Source organism: Oryctolagus cuniculus, chromosome 1, assembly GCF_051225735.1.
Source record: "Oryctolagus cuniculus isolate XC-2025 breed Fujian yellow rabbit chromosome 1, ASM5122573v1, whole genome shotgun sequence".
NCBI classification, from domain to species: Eukaryota; Metazoa; Chordata; class Mammalia; order Lagomorpha; family Leporidae; genus Oryctolagus; species Oryctolagus cuniculus.
In genome coordinates, this window is record NC_142867.1 from 113,896,595 (window position 1) to 113,916,387 (window position 19,793).

At 44.4% G+C, this 19,793-nt stretch overlaps 1 protein-coding gene across 1 annotated transcript; it reads left to right on the forward strand.

Moving 5' to 3' along the window:
• The first annotated feature begins 14 nt into the window (after positions 1 to 14).
• Positions 15 to 19,445, forward strand: SC5D (sterol-C5-desaturase). The gene is made up of 5 exons (XM_008260441.5): positions 15 to 79; positions 12,704 to 12,921; positions 14,648 to 14,780; positions 17,490 to 17,590; positions 17,917 to 19,445. Exons 2-5 carry the CDS (start codon positions 12,712 to 12,714, stop codon positions 18,370 to 18,372), a joined length of 900 nt encoding a protein of 299 aa, XP_008258663.5. The 5' UTR covers positions 15 to 79; positions 12,704 to 12,711; the 3' UTR covers positions 18,373 to 19,445.
• The last annotated feature ends 348 nt before the right edge of the window (positions 19,446 to 19,793 follow it).

Consider the following 19,793-nt stretch of genomic DNA (forward strand, 5'->3'; position numbering starts at 1 on the left):
CCGATCAGCTCAGTGACTGCTGCCGGCCCTGGTAGCCGCTGGAACGCCGGCGCCCGGAGCGGCTGCGGACCCTCTCCAGGTAGGGACGGGCGGCGGAAGCAGGGGCGAACACACCTGAGCGGGCCGCGGGGCGGAGGGGCCTAAAAGCAGGTGTAGGTAAGTCAGCCCTGCTGGACCAAGATGGACCTGGACCTTTGTCCACCTGGGTTCAGCCTCCTAGCTGCCAGGTACGGGCCGAAAACCAGCCGGACTCCTGCGCTGGCCCGGGGGAGAGGCTGGCGGGTATCGGGGCATCTTTAAAACAGACTGTGCTGGGACGAGCCGGGGCGCAGGGGACGTGCGGGGCCCGGGCTGGCTGAAGGGGGCGAGGCCAGAGGACAGCTGGCATTTCGGGGCGGGAGAGGAGGCCCGGACCATAGAGAGACAGGCACGTGGACGGGGCTTGACCAGAATGCAGGGTTTGAGGTGGGCTTCTTATCCAAGGGAGGCCAGGACGCCGAGCAGTAGTGCTTCCCTTTGCCACGAATTTCCCTCCGCTCTTTGGGAGGGGGGAGGTCTCCAAAGGGGCCCCCCGAATCGAGGAACCTGTGAGTGTCCGAAATTCTGACCATAGCAGCGCAAGCCTAGGTTACCGCAGCGCGCCAGGGGTGGACGGACACGCGTCCCCGGCCTGGGAAAACAGGAAGGGAGCAAACATCTCTTGTCAGCAGCACGGGAAAAGGAAGCATCCTACATAGCGGCGCCCCTGTGTCACAGCAGGTGCTGTAAGTGAGCTAGACATGACCTTGGTAGATCGAGTTTCCAGCCTGCAAAGTTTGTGGCAGCCCGGTGTGTTGGGCTGATCACCTGTCCTGATATCACCGTCATTGTTTAGCTTCTAATGATACGTACCTAGTAAATAATCAATGCGTGCCTACGATCATTTGCCGTGTGCTTTCCCAATTCGTGTAATGAGATTAGCCTGCGGTGGTACTCAGGATTCCCTGTGTGCACAGGTGACAGCTTGAGAAACTCATGTCGTAGTTAAAGGGCCACACTGGAGTGTGCATCACGGAGGTTACCATTACTGAGCAAGTTCTTCATGCATTCCTGACCTCAGGTTCCCTGTAGTAAAGTGGAGATTATAGCAGTATCTGCTTCATAGAGTTGGGAGAGTCTGGCAAAGTTATCCCAAAAAAGCACTTAAAATAATGCCTGGTTCTCAGTGAGTCTTAGCTATTATTATCCAAAAGTTAATAGTAGACTCAGTCATTCTAAGCCTTATAGTGTTTTTATTCATTGTGTTTTATGAAAGATTTTATTAAAAAAAATTTTATTGGGGCTGGCGCTGTGGCACAGTGGGTTAAAGCCCCGGGGTGCAGCTCTGGCATCCCATGTGGGTGCCAGTTCAAGTCCCGGCTGCTCCACTTCCCATCCAGCTCCCTGCTAATGCACCTAGGAAAGCAGAAGATGGCCTAAGTCCTTGGGCCCCTGCACCCATGTGGGAGACCCAGATGAAGCTCCTGGCTCCTGGATTCAGATGGGCTCAGCTTTGGTCGTTGTGGCCATTTGGGGAGTGAACTGGCAGATGAAAAACCTCTCTCTGTCTCTACCTCTTTCTGTAACTGTCTTTCAAATAATTCTTTTAAATTTATTAAGAGGTTAATTGGGCAGGCGCTGTGGCTTAGCAGGTGAAGCCGCTGCCTGCAGTGCCGGCATCTGATACGGGCACCAGTTCCAGTTCCAGTCCTGGCTGCTCCACTCTCGATCCAGCTCTCTGCTATGGCCTGGGAAAGCAGTAGAAGACGGCCCAAGTTCTTGGGCCCCTGCACCCACGTGGGAGACCCAGAGGAAACTCCTGGCCTCAGATCAGTGCAACTCTGGCCATTGCAGCCAACTGGGGAGTGAACCAACAGATGGAAGACTTCTCTCTCTCTGCCTTTCCTCAAAGGTGTAACTCTGACTTTCAAATAAATAAATAAATCTTAGCGAGAGAGAGAGAGAGATTAATTTGAAAGGCAGAGTTGAGAGAGATATCTTCCATCCGTTGATTCACTCCTCAATCGGCTGCAATGGCTGAAGCTGCTTCCGTACAGAGCCAGGAGCCCAGAGCTTCATCCGGATCTCCCACATGGGTGCAGGTGCCCAAGGACTTGGGCCATCTGCTGCTGCTTTCTCAGGCACATTGGCAAGGAACTGGATGAGAAGTGGAGCAGCAGGGACTCGAACTAGTACTCATATGGGATGCTGGCATCACAGGTCGACCCACTATGCCACAACACCTGCCTCGGGTTTCCTTTATTTCTTTAAAAGTAAAATAATATTTTATAAGCTTCTGTGTTATACAGTGATACTTAGGGTCTGTGGACCCTTGACTTCAGGGGGAGAAAACTTATCAAAAGTATATGCAAAATTATGTGAGCTGGTAGAGTCGATAAGAATTCAAAGAATTAAGGAGCTGAAGAGTAGAGCTAGTGATTGTGAGGCCGAAGGCCCCCGGGAGAGTTCACGGACTTTGCAACCAGAGTACCTGTGCTCAGTCCTGTCTCCAGCATTTGTTGACTCTCTAACTCTGAGCAAGAATTTTCTGTATCCGCTTTCTTCATCTATAAAATCCAAATAACACTTGTACCTAACTCTTGTGGTGTCTTGAAAAGGTTAAATGAGTTCATATGTGTAACGTATTTATAGCAGCTAGCATTTAGCAGATCATAATATTATCCACTATCAATTTATTTTGAAGAAAAATCAAATAGCTCCTGTTTCTGCTTTATGTTGAAGTAGTCAGGACGATTCAGGTTTGGCTGCCGTGACAGTAGTTCATAACTCCTGTTTGTTGAGTGCATCCTATTTGTCTGCTTGCGTCAAAAGACTGCTTAGTCTCTAAGCCTGATGAGTCTGTAACATAGGTGTGTAATCTCCAAGTCACGGAGCTGGGTTAACTTTAGAGTGTACTTGCAGTTGTGAGATCTTCCTGATTCTAGAAGATTTCATGTGTTAGACGCCAAAAATTACAGCAGTAGGAGAAGCATGCTTCGAAAGTTCATGGAAAGTGTAATTAAAAGGTTTTGGTACAAAAAAAATTTTTGAAATCCTTTTTCATAATACACATTTTCCATAAACTTTTTGAAACCTCATGTACACGTGGATTCCAAACACTTTTGCTGCCATTTAAATTTTTAAAAATTGTTTTGTAGTGCCGAATATGTTCATGAATACCTAGTACCACATTCAACCAAGAGCGTTAATTGAAACCAAACTTCTGTTTTTAATTATTATTATTTTTTTAATTCATTTGACAGATAAACAGTGAGAGAGAGAGACAAAGAGAAAGGTCTCCCTTCCGTTGGTTCACCCCCCAAATGGCTGCTATGGCCGGAGCTATGCTGATCCAAAGCCAGGAGCCAGGTGCTTCCTCCTGGTCTCCCATGCGGGTGCAGGGCCCTAGCACTTGGGCCATCCTCCACTGCACTCCTGGGCCACAACAGAGAGCTGGACTGGAAGAGGAGCAACCGGGACTAGAACCCGGCCCCCGTATGGATGCCAGTGCCACAGGCGGAGGATTAACCAAGTGAGCCACGGCACCGGTCCCCAAAACCAAACTTCTAAAAGTTCTGAGAACAGGTTTAATTTGTCTGTATCTAAACTGCCTGTAGACTGGCTGAGGTCCACTTCCTCCTGCCTTCCAGGCATGGGTTTACTGTTAGAACAATAATGTGCAGGGAGCATGAACATAACACAGGTAGTGTGGTTTTCAGACAAAAGCAACATTAGAGAGCTTTTCGAAGTTAAGAACTAAGATCTTATTAAGGTTTTTACTTACGTCTGATATTAAGGATTGAGTGAAGATGATTTGTAGTACATGTTTGAGTTCTTGTTGCCTATACCATACTGTTCCAGGTACCACATTGAATTAGGGGTCTTGGGCATTATGGGTAACATGTAGGTTAGTCCATCAACTCTGACCAACCTTTAGCAGTGTAGCGATGACCTTTTCCCTGATTAAATGTTTGTGTTCATGGGTTTTACTTAGTGTGTTTCCCCTGCTACACTGTTGCTTGACAGTCTTCACCATTCATGACTTCGACTACTGCCTCTACATTGGGCTCGCTTTTCAATTTCAGATTCCTATCAACATGTGGCTACAGCTTCTAACTAGGAGTCTAGATGAGCCACGAGAGATCAGGTTCAGACCCACACTGAACCTGTCATTCCCTAGCCACCCTGTATTCCTGCATTTCCCAAATCTGCTAGCTCTCCCCATATTTATTATTCCAGTTATACTGACGCCACCAGCTACTCAAGCAAGGTGAAATCTCACAGTCATCCTAGATATCTCCCCCTTCATATTCCAGGATCTGGGAGTTATCAAAGTCCTGTGGGTTTTTTCTACCTGCTAAATCTTCAGTGAGTATGGCTGTTGTCACAGCCACTACCTGAGGTCCAGCACCAGAGTGACCGCACTAGTCTCCCTGTTCCTCATCAGTACTTCATCTTCCCAATGTGTTGCTCCCCCTCTTCGTGGAGGAACGACACTAAACCCTGCCTAGGCTTCATATCCGAGTCATGGCACCATTATGTCGCTCCCCGTCTTCGTGGGGGGAACGACACAGGACCCTGCGCTGTTCTTTCGTCTGCTCGGCCCTCCCCGGGTTTGCTGCTGGTTCTTCCCGGGTTGGCTACTATCCCTTCCACCTCCGTGGAAGGGCAGTTCCCCCTGGCCACATTCCCCACTTCCGCAGGGGCGCGGCACTCCGCCAGCCGGCTCTCTCGGGGGCTGCACAGGCGTTCCTTCAGATAGATGTTCCCCTTAGATGTTCCCGGTGCATGCCGTCTCTCTCCTCCTTTATAGTCCTCCTCTGCCAATCCCAACTCGGCTGCCCACACGCCGAGTACGCTGCTCTCCTCCAATCAGGAGCAAGTCCTACAGTTTATTGGTTGAACTGGAGGCAGCTGTGTAGAAGCTGTTTTCTTCTCTCCCAGCGCCATATTGTGGGAGAGCAGATGCATAGAATAAGTCTTAATTCCAGTAACAGTCTAGTCCGGGTTGTTCCCCACACCAATGGAATGATATTTATGAAACACGAATCTGATAATACCCCCTTCCTGCTCAGAAGCCTCTTATGGGAGAGAAGTTTGAAGTCCTTAGGAAGGCAGCAGATCACTTGAGAGTCTAACACTGCTTTCCTTTTGCCAGGTTTGTCCCCTAACGTTCTTTCCCCTGTCCTTCACCCCGTCACACTGGCACCCCCCAACCATCCCCAGTGAGGAATGAGTGTGCAATGCTCTCATCTACTTGAAATGGCTGTCCCTAACACTTTTCTCTGACGCTGTCCTCTGACAATGTCTTATCTGTTACGAAGCCTTTTACAGTAAGAGTAGCTGTGTTATCTTTCTGACTCCATAGGATTTAGGTATACACCTTTGTTACAGCACTCTTCATGTTTCTCCAGTTTTTTTTTTTTAACTTTAGAAACAATTTAGACAGGATCTTTTTCATTTCCCAAGCTCATTACCTAGTATAGTGTTTGCCTCTTAATAAATTGCCATTTGGATGAATCGACAATGGTATATATGATGGAAGCTATCTATCAATATCTGGCTTTGGACATTAATCAAATTTTTATTCCCCAACAAAGTGAGAAAAATGTTTGTAATTCATGAGGAAAGCATATCATAAAGCAAAATTTTAAAAAGTTCCTAATACATAGAAACTTCTAGAATTTGATTTTTATGAAGAAACTAAAAGCCCAGTAGGAAACTGTACAGATGATAAAAACATAATTCACTGAAAAAAAATGTTATTTGAAATATACGAAGTGATGACCACCCTCACTCATAATAACTTAAATGTAGATTAAATACACACTGGGATTCCTTTCTTTCCCATTTGGTGACTATCCAGCAGCTTGATGATAATCCCATTGATCAGGTTGTAGAGAAACTGGCACTGTCCAGCACTGTTCTGGGACTGACACAGTAGTTCTCCCTGATGGAGCAGTTTAGCCATGTCTACCAGAGTTAGTAGTGCAGGTCCTCTTTTCCCATAGAGGTGTACACAGTACTGGAGTAGTCACAATCTCAAAGTCTGGAAAACTCTGAAAACCAAAAGGTTATTTATTTCTGTCAGGTTTAGTACTCAGGCTCGTTTGGTGAGAAACCCCAACTCCTGCTGACTGAGGTGCCCGTTGTGTCTCCATGCACCTACCAGGAATTTTTGCCTGTTGTTTGCTGATACTGTTTTGCTTTTTCGTTGCTTTATTACTTTGGATGTAATCCCATGTAAAAATATCAAAAGTAGGCTAAGACAGCCTGGTGGGTACCCATGAGAGTAGGTGGAAACGTCTGTGATGGTTAGTAGCCCAGAGTGTGGAGCTTGCCTTGGTGCATCTGTGGAGCACCCCATTGAAGGAGCCAGCAGCAGCGACCACCAGGTGTGACTTAAAGACTAGAAAGACAGGGGCCTACGCTGTGGCACAGTGGGTTGAGCTTCAGCAGGCATCCCGTATGGGATTTCTGGCTGCTCTGCTTTTGATCCGGCTCCCTTCAGTGTACCTGGGAAAGTGGGCCACCTGCCACACCCATAGGAGACCCAGGTGAAATTCCTGGCTTCTGATTTCAGCCTGCCCTAGCCCCAGCTGTTACAGGCATTTGTGGAGTGAGCCGGAAGATGGAAGGTCTCTGCCTCACCCTCTGTCTGTCACTCAAATAAGTAAATAAATGTGTTTTTTTTTTTTTAAAGACTAGAAAAATAGAATGACATTTTGTAGTGGCAACAAGGACCAAGAACTAATGGGAGATAGGAAACCATTGCATGGGATGGACTGAAGATCCTAACCATGTCTTCATTAAGTAGATTGACATATGAAAGGAAGCAAGTGCCACTGGCTGCCTTGTTGATCGTGCAGCACGCTAGCATGGACAGAGAACCAGTACTGAAGATAAATATTACTGTTAGGAGGCAGGATTCAGACATTTAGGAAGCAGTGTGCTTAAAAATATCCAGAAGTGTGGCAAAAGACGGTTGAAAAATTGTATTACTCTTAGAAAACTCTTGTGTTTTCTCGACCTCAACTTTGTGTAAAAGTAGTGCTTAGGGCATTTCCCTTCACCCTACCATCATTAGAATACAGCAAGGAATGTTGTGCTCTAGGAAAAACAAGGGTTAAACTCATACACCAGTGCAGTTAGCAGAGGTCCAGGAATCAGAACTTCCTGTACAAGGGTAGTTATAAAGATCCTGTTCTCAGAATTACTTCATGCTTGAGATGATGTTGATAAATCAGCATTAATAACTGCCTAACATTTTAGGCTGACAGTGAAGTTTGGAAGTGAGCATGCAAATTTTTGGAAGAATTTCCTGTCACTAATGAGAAGATGATACCTAACCTCATTTGTTACACCTTGGATTTAATGGCCAATCCCATAAATAAGCCAGGAAAAGTCGAAAGTGAAGAAATAATTAACATTGATCCTGACACTTCCATGAGGCGTTTCGTGAGTAATGGGAACATTGCTGGAAGGTTGTTCAGCACACACAAGTTTGCGGATAGTGTGACAGCGATAGTGATGACAGCAGTGGCTGCATTGTGAACCCAGATGGGAACATCGCTGAAGACATTACGGTGATTAATTAAACACCAGTTGTTTATGCAGAAACATGTGAATAAGATGACATTGGTAGAAGTCTTTTCAGAGGGCCGTCTAGGGTAGTGTTACTTTGTCCCTTGAGAATCCTCATCCCAGCCCATCCTCAAGGTCTGCTTCCAGCCCAGTAGACCCTTCTCTTGAAGATTTTCATCAACCAGATGCAACAAATATTTATTACGTGCACTCACATATATGCATGCATGTGTGGATTTAACTTTGGAAGTTTACTGTTTGTGTGGATTTAACTTTGATTTTGTATATATTTGGAAGTTTACTGTTTTCCTTGAAAAAGAGAAGTACTAAGGTATTTATAGTCTGCACCAATTCTGTTTTTCATCTGTCAGTTATTAAACTATATAGGTAATTACATTGCATATATAATTACTACATGAATATCATACAAATAAACTGTAATACTGTTTACGTTTTTATCCTACTTGAATATTCATACTTTTGATAAACTGATGTTAAGGTATTCACTGATTGGCTTATATTATGGCCCATAATTTCTAGATTTTACAATCTAGAAATTCTGAATTCCAAAATATATCTGATGCTAATTTTTTTGCCATTTTTGTAAGCTTTTATTTTTATTTGAAATGCAGAATTGCAGAGACAGGGACAGCCATCACCTGCTGCCTCCAGGGTATACATTAGCAGGAAGCTGGATCTGAAACAGTGAAAGGACTTGAAGCCAGGCGCTCTGCTATAGAATACCAGCATCTTAACCGCTGAACCAGACGCCAGCCCTGCTGCCATGTTTTAAGTAAGAACGGTACTGTAAGAAGTAGGGGTGGGCATTGTGGCGTAGCAGGTAAAGCTGCTGCCTGTGATGCCGGCATCCCATATGGGCACCAGTTCGTGTCCCAGCTGTTCCACTTCCGATCCAGCTCCCTGCTAATGGCCTGAGAAAAGCAATGAAAGATGGCCCTGCACCCATGTGGGAGACTTAGAAGAAGCTCCTGAGTCTGACTTTAGCCCAGCCCAGCCCTGGCCATTGCAGCCATATGGAAAGTGAACCAGTGGATGAAAGATCTCTCTCTCTTTCAAATAAATAAATCTTAAAAAAAAAAAAAAAAAAAAAAGTAAATACTTACTTTAGGTAAGAACTTTCACTATAAAAAAAGAAGGTGATGGCTTCCACAGTAGCAGAATGGGAACCTCCTAAAATTTGCTCTATAAAAGCAACACAAACTGACAGAAGTTGTCAAAATGAACTTTAAAAACAAAAATGAAAAAAACCTCTGGGAGTTAAAGGTCTAGGAGCATTTATTTGAGAAAAATGGCTAAATCCCAGTAAGAACAGGGAGCTTGGTGGCATTTTTACCTTGCTCTCTTCTCCCGCCCATCTTCCCCCAGCTAACAGCCTTGCGACATGGTTTCCGTGACAGACAACAGCCTACCCGCTTGGGAGGGACAGAGCAGCTCTAGCGCTCAGCTCCCCCTGCCCTGTTCGCAGGACGTCACTGTCTGGCCTCTCTTCCAGGTCTCTGAAAAACTTCGTTCTCAAGCCTTTTCCTTCTTCTGGCTTGTCAGAGCTTACTCTTTGTGAATGGTTCTGTCCAGGGTTTTTGTCAAGAACAATCCTTGTTTACAATTGAGCTTCTGGGGCACTGTGACCAACTGGCACCAGCAAGAACCTGAACCTCACCCCCCAAATCCATCCCCCAGCATATAAAGTGAAAGGAAACACCACCATGAAATGGGATGTCGCAGGAGGTGCTTAAAAGCTCTGACTTTCCTGGGGATTTAGAATGATTCCCATGAGCAGGGCTGTGCAGATACCCAAGAAAGATGGGAGAAGGCCCTAACCTCTCCTCTGTGGCTGACCTCAGGGGTCCACACAAGCAGGAAGCGAAGGCTAGGGCCAGAGGTGTAAATTCCCCACACAAGCGATGAAACCAGAGCTGGGAGGCTGATTGGTTCCCGACATTCAAGGAATCATAACAATAGACGCGGGTGTCAGAGTTCAGGCAGATAGCTCGCTGATCAACAGCAGCGGCATCGAGCCGCGGGGCAGGCACGCAGGGAATCGCCACTTTCCACAAAAAATGACAGGGCACACGAAGAAACAAGAGAGGGATGGCCCGTGTACACTGAAAGGACACTGAGTGGAAACTGTCCTTAAGAAACAAAGATGTAGGACTTTTATTGTTTTAATTATCTCGTCTACTAACCTATATATTTCTTTTTTGGAAAAGATTTATTTAATTGAGAGGCAGAGTTACAGACAGAGAAAGAGGTCTTCCATCTACTGGTTCACTCCCCAAATGGCTGCAATGTCAACCTTAGCTGACCCAAAGCCAGGAGCCAGGAGCTTCTTCCGGGCCTTCCGAATGGGTGCAGGGGCCCAAGTACTTGAGCCATCTTCCCCTGCTTTCCTAGGCCATAGCCGAGAGCTGGATCAGAAAAGGAACAATTGGGACACGAACCAGCACCCGTATGGGATGTGGGTGCCACAGGCAGAGGCTTAACTTACGACGCCACAGCACTGACCCCAAGATGTTGGACTTAACTGACCAGAGACTCTAAATCAGCTACTATAAATATAAATGTGGTGAAAGAATGAAAGAACACTGTGTTTAAATAACTAAAAAAAGTATAAGAGCAGTTTCCCATAAATTAGAGAATATAAACTGATAGAATCACTTTTAAAAGAATCAAATAGAAATTTAGGAGCTGGAAAGTACAGTAACTAAAATTAAAAATTGTCAAGCTCAACAAAAGACTTGTGTTGACAGAACAGAGAGTCAGAGAACGTGAAAGTAACACATTTGATTACCCCAGCTGAGGAACAGAAAGAAGAATGAAGAAAGATGAAGAGGGCCATGTTTTTCTCTGTGAATAACGCAGTGAAGTATGAGTGAGTCTGTCATAAATGATGAAAGCCAGCCATAATTTAATAATATGTGAATTATATCTGAGAGCTGTTTTAAAAATAAAGAAAGACAGTATTCTTTACATAGAGGTAGACCGACTTCCAAGACATACATGTTATGTAAAAAAGAAAGGAATGTCACAGTGTGTATATATATATTGCCATTTTTTTGTAAGGAAGATCGAAAAGAAAAAATTTGTAGGTGTTTGCTCTTTCATTAAAAAATACTACAAGGCTTCATGGGAAACTAATAAATATGGTTGCTCCGAAAGCCAAGAGAGAGATGACAGTTGGTATCCAGAGTCAGTTTAACGTTGTAAACTATGTGGGATTTACTGGGGGGAACAGGTTACAAACGATAAGTGTTTTAAGAGAAGCAGGCGGCTGGCGCCAAGGCTCAATAGGCTAATCCTCTGCCTGCGGCGCCAGCACCCTGGGTTCTAGTCCTGGTTGGGGCACCAGATTCTGTCCCGGTTGCCCCTCTTCCAGGCCAGCTCTCTGCTGTGGCCCAGGAGGGCAGTGGAGGATGGCCCAAGTGCTTGGGCCCTGCACCCCATGGGAGACCAGGAGAAGCACCTGGCTCCTGACTCCGGATCAGCGCGATGCACCGGCCGCAGCGGCCATTGGAGGGTGAACCAACGGCAAAAGGAAGACCTTTCTCTCTGTCTGTCTCTCTCACTGTCCACTCTGCCTGTCAAAAAAAAAAAAAAAAAAAAAAAAAAAAAGAGAGAGAGAGAGAAGCAGGCATTATGGTGCAGTAGAGTAAGTCGCCGTGTCCACATCCCACACCAGGGTGTCTGGAATCGAGGCCTGCCTGGGCTTCCAATTCAGCTTCCTGCTAACGCACTTGAGAGGCAGCAGGTGATGGCCCAGGCGCTTGGATTCCTGCTGTCCGTGTGGGAGACCCAGTTGGAATTCTGGCCCCTGGCTTCAGCCTGGCCTCACCCTGGCCTCACCTGATTGTTACAGGCATCTGGGGAGTGAACCAACAGATGGAAGATCTCTCTCTCTCCCTCCCTCTCTCTCTTTCTCTTTGTCTCCCCCTCTTTCTGTAGATTCATTTCTTTTCAAATAAATAAATCTTAAATGATTTTGCTTTCCTCAAGGCTATTTTATTTCCTAAGTCAGTGTTCATTTACACAGTTCAGTATGTGGCAGATGAAGGCCACTTGAATACCTGAAATATAAGGTGGGTAGGCAGTTTCAGGATCTCAAACGGGTTTTTTGTTGTTCAGAAATTTCAATTATCAATGAGATGGTTTAGAATGCTGAGCACATTTTTCTCTGTGGCTATTGCAAAGAAAAATGGGCCCATCCTAAATGATAAAAAGCTAGCCAGAGTGTTGCTGGCCTGTGTTGTAACAGGAGGGTGAGTGTGGAACAGACTTATTTTTTCTGAAGTGTGCCATCTGGAGTAGGAGCTGGCAGTCTTGCTGGTACAGGTTAGCTAGCTAGTGATTTGGGTTCTGTGGGTCACACTGAGTGCACGGGACTCAGCCTCCTTTGTGGATGAAAAGCAGCCCCAAGCAATCAGTGAGCATCCAAGTGACACTGTTCCAATAAGCTTTCCTACCAAAGCCGCCTCTGCATTTGGCCTCTGAGCCACAGTGTGCCAGCCCCTGAAGTAGAATATTGACTAGGGGGAGAGAAATAAGTGTATGCTGGCTCTCACCTCCAAGAACACTGATCCCTTTGTTCCATCGTTGCAAGTGGTGACCCTTTCCTCCTGTCAAAGAACAGATTGTCCCCATGGCTGTGGGGGCGGCATCCTAGGTCTCTGCCCTGAAACAAAGCTCTGGGAACTGGGAGTCCTTGAAGGAGAGAGACGCAGCTGAAGGAAGAGCCGTTTGTCTGAGCTTCTGGTGCCCACTGCTGGCTGTGTTGCCGTAGCAAGTAATAGGAAAGCACAGTACGTGGACTCAGAGCGGGGCGGATGCCGCTTGCCAGCCTGACCCTAGGGGAACACTTCCTGGGTCTCAGTTCCCCCCACAGAGCTTCAGTATCCTCATGGATAATGAGGAGATGGGCTAGAGATGACATTTAGATCAACGCCGGCTCTAAAGGTGGCATGTAGGGGCGTAGGACGGTGGCAGACTACCTAATTGCTCTTAAATCAGGAACCTCATTCATAGTCTTTCTGAGCGTTGCTTAGAAGCACGTTCACCTGGTAAGTGACGGTGTGTGTGCCTCTCCCAGGAGCGGAGATGGACCTTGTTCTCGGCGCGGCAGATTACTACTTCTTCACGCCGTATGTCTACCCAGCCACGTGGCCAGAGGATGACATCTTCCGGCAGACAATCAGTCTCCTCATTGTAACGAACCTTGGTGCTTACATCCTGTATTTCTTCTGTGCAACCCTGAGCTACTACTTTGTCTTTGATCATGCATTAATGAAGCATCCACAATTTTTAAAGGTAAGAGATTTCTGTGCCTGTGTTCCAACAGCTGTTACACTCAAAATAGCAGTATGTTGTATTTATGAGATTCTTCAGGTTAAATTGCTTATATGTAACCTTTAAATAAAATTTTTGAAACCAACGCCAAATGGGTTATGTGGTTTTGCGAGGGCTAGTCGCCTCTCTCCTTTCCTTACTTTAACAAATAAATGAATGCCTCTTAAAAAAAAACTATAAATTTAGAATCTTTTACTAGATACATAGGTGGAAATTTCTTTGATAATATTTGCAAATAAATAAATATACATCTGATGTGATTTTACTGTTTAACTCTCAAAAGCTGAAATGTATTTTTACCATGGGTATTTTTGTTTGACTAGATAGGGGTTTCAAAGTTTTTTACAATCATTTTTTTTAAAGATTTCTTTCTTTATTTATTTGAAAGACAGACTGACAAAGATGGAGATACAGAGAGAGAGAGGGAAGAGGGAGATCTTTCACTTCCTGATTCATTCCCCAAATGCCTGCATCAGCCAGGGCTGGGCCAGGCTGAAGCCAGGAACTCCATCCAGATCTCACACATGGATGGTAAGGACCCAAGTACTTGAGCCACCATCTGCTGCCTCCAGGTGCATTGGCAGGAAGCTGGATTGGAGGCAGAGGTGAGACTTGATCCCATCTACTCTATGGGATATAGTTGTCTCCCGGGACAGTTAACCTCCTATACACAGTGCTCACTTCGATAATCATTTTTCTATTTCAATTATTTGTATTTATCAGTTACTCCAAGGACTGGGGAAAAAATAGCTTGAGGAATGGAAGCTAATTATGAAAGAAATGACTATTGCGGGGCCGACGCTGTGGCGCAGCGGGTTAATGCCCTGGCCTGAAGTGCCGGCACCAGTTTGAGACCCAGATGTTCCACTTCCAATCCAGCTCTCTGCTATGGCCTGGGATAGTATAGAAGATGGCCCAAGCCCTTGGGCCCCTGCACCCACATGGGAGACCCGGAAGGAGCTCCTGGCTTCGGATCGGCACAGCTCCGGCCGTTGTGGCCAGTTGGGGAGTGAACCATCAAAGGGAAGACCTCTCTGTCTCTCTGCCTCTCCTCTCTATGTGTAACTCTGACTTTCAAATAAATAAATAAGAAAGAAAGAAATGACTATTACATAAATAGAAATTTAAAATACAGAGTCTAGGGGCAGGCATTGTGGCATAGTATGTGAAGCTAACACCGGTGACACTGGCATCCCATATGAGTGCCAGTTTGTGTCCCAGCTGCTCCACTTCTGATCCAGCTCTCTGCTAATGGCCTGGGAAAAAGCAGAGGAAGATGACCCAACTATGTGGGTCTCTGCCACCCATGTGGGAGACCCAGCTGAAGCTCCTGACCCAGCCCCGGTTGTTGCGGATATCTACGGAGTGAACCAGGGAAAATCTCTCTGTCTCTCTTTCCTTCTACCTCTCTCTCTGTAACTCTTTCAAATAAATAAATACATCTTTTAAAAAATTGCAGATTTTGTGGAAGGATAAAAGGTTTCAGAATTTAAAATATATATCACATTTACTCAACACAAAAGGGATGTTTTTCTCATACATCCTTGCCCTTCTATTAAAATTTTGTAGAAACTGAAGGTGAGTCCCTTAATAGAAAAGAATTTTAAAAGTCCTGTCAAACAATTTTATGTTAGCTCTATTTAACAGAGATTTTTTGATTTTGAAGTATTGGAAATTTCAATTTCAGAATCAAGTCTACCGGGAGATTAAGTTTACGGTCCAGTCATTGCCATGGATAAGTATTCCCACTGTTTCATTGTTCCTGCTGGAGCTAAGAGGTTACAGCAAGTTGTATGATGACATAGGAGAGTTCCCAAATGGTAAGTAAACAGTAAGACCGTCAGCTGGAGAATAATATATGCACAGGTTGACTTCTTTAAAGAACTAAGTCTAAAATCTGTTGTAGATAAAATTGTGCCTGAGTGAAGATCGGAGTGATTAGGGATGGGACCTTGTATGTGTTTTCTCTTATCCTTACTGAATTCAAACTTAAGTCAAGTAGTAGATGATAATTCCTGAAAATCAGAAAATACAGATTTTTTTAGAAGTCCATTATCCTGCTCCCTATAAGCTGTTCATCGTTTGGCATTCAGTCTCTCACTTTTCTACGCCTGTGTATTTCATTATTTACATTACAAAATGAGATCCTGCTATGCATGCTGGTTTGGGACTGTCACGTTTTTCTTGTGACAGTAAATACAGCTATATTTTTATGTCAGTGAATATTGATATTATACTAGCATAAGTATTTTAGTTATAGTGTTCCATTGGATGGATAGCAGTAATTTATTTCAATGACTTTTACTTGTTCAGCTGTGGGATTGTTCCCTTGTTCTATTATAACCAGTCCTGTATGACAACTTTTGTGAAATTTTGAAAATATTTCATTAAGATATGCTTCTAGTATATAGAAAGAATAATAGCTAGCATTTAGCGAATGTTCATATGTGCTTGTCAAAAGTTCGTAAGTTCTTCATATGTGTCAATCCATTTTTTTCTGTAAGAATTCTAAGATAGGTACTAGTAAGGCATTTCAAAAAGTTCATGGAAAAATGGAATAAAAGCTAAGTTTATTTTGATCCAAAAAAGTTTTTCAGATCCATGCATTACATAGGATCTTCAAAAAGTTCATGGGAAATGTGTATTATGAAAAACCTGTTTATACATTCAAAAAATTTTGCATCAAAATAAAAACTTACCTTTTAATTCTATTTTTCCATGAAGTTTTTCAAGTACCCTCATTATTATTTTTTTTCTTAAAGATTATTTATTTGAAAGGCAGAGTTACAGGGAGGCAGAGACAGAGAGAGAGAGTGAAGTCCTCTATCCACTGGTTCACTCCCCATATAGCCACATTAGCTGGAGCTGGGCCAATCTGAAGCCAGGAGCCAGGAGCTTCCTCCAGGTCTCCCACACAGGTGGGGCCTAAGGGCTTGGGCCATCTTCCACTGCTTTCCTAGGCCATAGCAAAGAGCTGGATGAGGAAGTGGAGCAACCGGGACTCAAACCAGCACCCATATGGGATGCCAGCACTGCAGGTGGTGGCTTTACCCACTTACACCACAGCGTCACCCCCGCCCCCCCATATTATTTTACTCCTTTTATAAGTGAGTAAACTAGATGAACGGTTCTGGGAACTCACATGGGTCACTCAGCAAACAGGTGGTGGCTCTGAGACCGGAGCCTAGGCTTGCTGGCACCAGAACCCTGCTCTCTACTAGGTTAAATACTTAGGGGAAGGAACAAAAGCTGTCCATGGTGGTGCGGAGTGCCTCGGTCTTGAACAGTGAGCATGATTGTGAGGAGAGGTGAAGGGCAGGAGGGCATTCTAGCTTTGTAGAACAGTTTGCATAAAAACATTGGGAAGACGCCCAAGAAAGCAGGCGGATTAGAGCAGGATCATAAGAATAGTGAGGTTGGCAAGGTAAGACAGGGCTGGGCCCCGGAGTTAATTCTGGGCTTAAGGTATTTAGTGGAAAATAAAGTTCTAAGCAAAGAGATAATATGTAAAGATTTGTCTTAGAAAGATTAATAGGAAAGAGATGATTAATTAGCATTATTTCCAGAGATTTAAATAATAAAGATAGCTTGAGTGTCCTTTTCTTGTCTCATAAATATCTTTATAGTTTAATGAAGAAGCATTGTAGCAGGACGTTTCAGGTTACTGTGAGAGGGAAATGAAGAAATGACTATGTTCCAAGGAGTCAGGGGAGATTAATTTCTAATACAGTGAATTAGCCCAAACAGGTCACTTGCAGATTGTGAGTTTAGGATTGCAGTTGGAACTGGGGCGGATGTGTAACAAATAAACTCCTGGGGCAGGCGCTGGGTGCAGGTGCCCCTTGGGACCTCTGCCTCTGAGTCCAGCTTCCTACTGGTGTGCAGCCTGGGCGGCAGCAGTTGATGGCTCAGGTATTTGGGTCCCTGCCACTCAGGAGGGAGATTTTGATTGAGTTCCTGGCTGTTAGCCTCAGCCTGGTCCTGCCCCAGCTGTTGTGGGCATTTGGAAAGACATCTCTTTCTCTCTCTCTCTCTCTGCCTTTTAAATGGAAAAAAAAAAAAAAAGAAAAGAAATAAATACATTTTTTTAAAAATGGGGGCAGGGTGTGGCACAGTGGGTAAAGTTGCTGTCCGCAGGCCAGCATCACATATGGGCACCAGTTTTAGTTCCGTCTGCTCCACTTCCCATCCAGCTCCCTGCTAATGTGTCTGGGAAAGCAGTGGAGGATGGCCCAAGTCCTTGGGCCCCTGCACCCATGTGGGAGACCTGGAAGAAGCTCCTGGCTCCTGGCTCCTGGCTTGTCTGGCAACAGATAGAACAGTTTCTCTCTCTCTCTCTCTCTCTCTCTCTCTCTCTCTCTCCTTCTCTCCTTCTCTCCTTCTCTCTTTCTCTCCTTCTCTGTCCCTCACCCTCTCTCTGTAGCTCTGCCTCTCAGCTAAATAAAATAATTATTAACAAAACAAAACACACAAAAAAGTAAACTCTAATCCTGAGAGCCAAATCTTGGTTCTGCTATTCTGTTTTCTAGGCTGGATTCAGCTCACTTTCAGTGTGATATCCTTCCTCTTTTTCACTGACATGCTTATCTACTGGATTCACAGAGGCCTTCATCACAGACTGGTCTATAAGGTAAAGTCCTGTGTGGGGGAGAGAGGACGGATTCCACACACTTCAGCAGTGTAGGAAATGTGTTCTCATTTCTAAAAATTTCCATTACTCTAAGTGCCTGCCTACCCATAGTCAGGTCAGGTGCCAGGTAAATTTTGTTCCTATTCTTTATGGGACTTAAGTTGTCACCATTTCGGGGTAAAGAAGAAGGGCATTTTATAAGGTGATGTTGCTAGATCCGAAGGGATTTTTGGTTCAGGGTGTTTCCACAACAAGTGTGCAGAGCTCCGCTGAACTGCAGGGCAGAGTGAAGTCGGTGTTGCTGACTGTGTGCTCCTCTTCTCCAGCACATACATAAGCCTCATCACGTCTGGAAGATTCCCACTCCATTCGCAAGTCACGCGTTTCACCCTGTGGATGGCTTCCTTCAGAGTCTGCCTTACCACATCTACCCTTTTGTCTTTCCATTACACAAGGTGGTTTATTTGGGCTTGTACGTCTTGGTTAACATCTGGACGATTTCCATTCATGATGGGGATTTTCGCGTCCCCCACGTGTTAAAGCCATTTATTAATGGCTCAGCTCACCACACAGACCACCACATGTTTTTTGACTACAACTATGGACAGTATTTCACTTTGTGGGATAGAATTGGAGGCTCATTCAAAAATCCTTCCGCTTTCGAGGGGAAGGGGCCTCTGAATTATGTGAGGAAGATGACCGAAGAACAATGCAACAGCCATGCAGAAAACGATCCTAAGAATGACAAACTATCCAATGGAGAGTTTACCAAGACTGAATAGATTATTGTCCAGTTCTTCTTAGATATTTTTAATAATGAAAAGTAACCTTCGTACAGCCAAGCTACATAGCAAGTGAATGGTGTCATTTGAGAATGAGCAGTGTGGGTGTTGCTGAGCAGTGGTCATTGATGGTAGACCCAGGGAAGATGCTGTGAGCACCAGGATTCTAATCTCACTTACCATACCCCGTGTGGGTCCCTGGGACGACTGGTCTTTCCAACCCACAGAGCTGTCATTTGTACAGCCTCAGCAACAATTTTAAACAAGCTAAAGAGTAAACAACTGAGGGGGCAGGCTGAGTTCTTTTGCCTTAATCCTCCCATGTTCTTTAAGACAAATTCTTTGTGCTTAATAATACCAAGACTAAGCACTGTAATAAGAAATACTAATGTCAAGATGGTTCCTTCCTTCAGGAACGGTTCATTCTTCAGTGTTGGCATGATAATGATTGTAGTATTTTGTTCAACTGGAAACATCTGTGTGAGAAACAAGTTCTACACTACTGGCTGTGTAAATGAACTAATAGCAGGTGTGTGATAAGAGTGTCCTCTTCCTACACATAGGCTCTTTCTCTGGGAATATTACCAAGTATTCTGTTTTACTGATGAATAAATAAATGTGAATTTTAAAAAATACCAATACTACCATGACTTAATCCAGAGCTGGGATTATGTAACTAAGATTTTGATGGTTACTCTTTGCAACCATTATTTAATAAGTGTAAAAAATGTGTGCATCTGAATATATTTAGAAAGGGAAGTTTTGATGCCCAGGTATTATATTTGGCACAACCGATTTTTTAATTAAATTGATGCACTGCACTTTTGGTATGTTTTGAAGTTACAAACTTGTAATTTTTTATGAAAGGAAATTATTGCCAAATATATATATGCCTATCACTGAAGGTTTGTTTTGAAATCTTACTGTTGCTTCGTTTTTCTCCACTTCCTCAGCAAATATACTTTCATAAAGGAATGTGTGTTGTAGCATAAATATTGGGAAAACATGGTTTGTAAAGGCATTCTATAAACTATTTATGTAAAAATCAATAAAAGCCGATCATGATTATTAAACTGTATCAGTTAAATATGATAGCAGAAAGTCTTGTTTGTACCAAGTTTGTGTCTATTTGAAACAGTAGAAATTATGTGGATTGTTAGAACTGAGTTCGAACACCCTCAAGATGTTGAGTATCAAGTTGAGAAAGAGAGAGAATATTCTTTTGAATTTCACGTCTTTATTAGATTGAAATTGAATGTCTGAGATCCAGAAGAAAGTGCTTTCTTGTTTTTCTGTTTGAGTGATTGTTACGAGGCCGTCTTACCTGTCCCAGTGCACAGTTAGTGTTCTCAGCTGGTAAATGCAGATGGGTTCTTTTCACTCACCCCGCCTGCCCCCAGGGCTCGCTTTGCCCAAGAGAA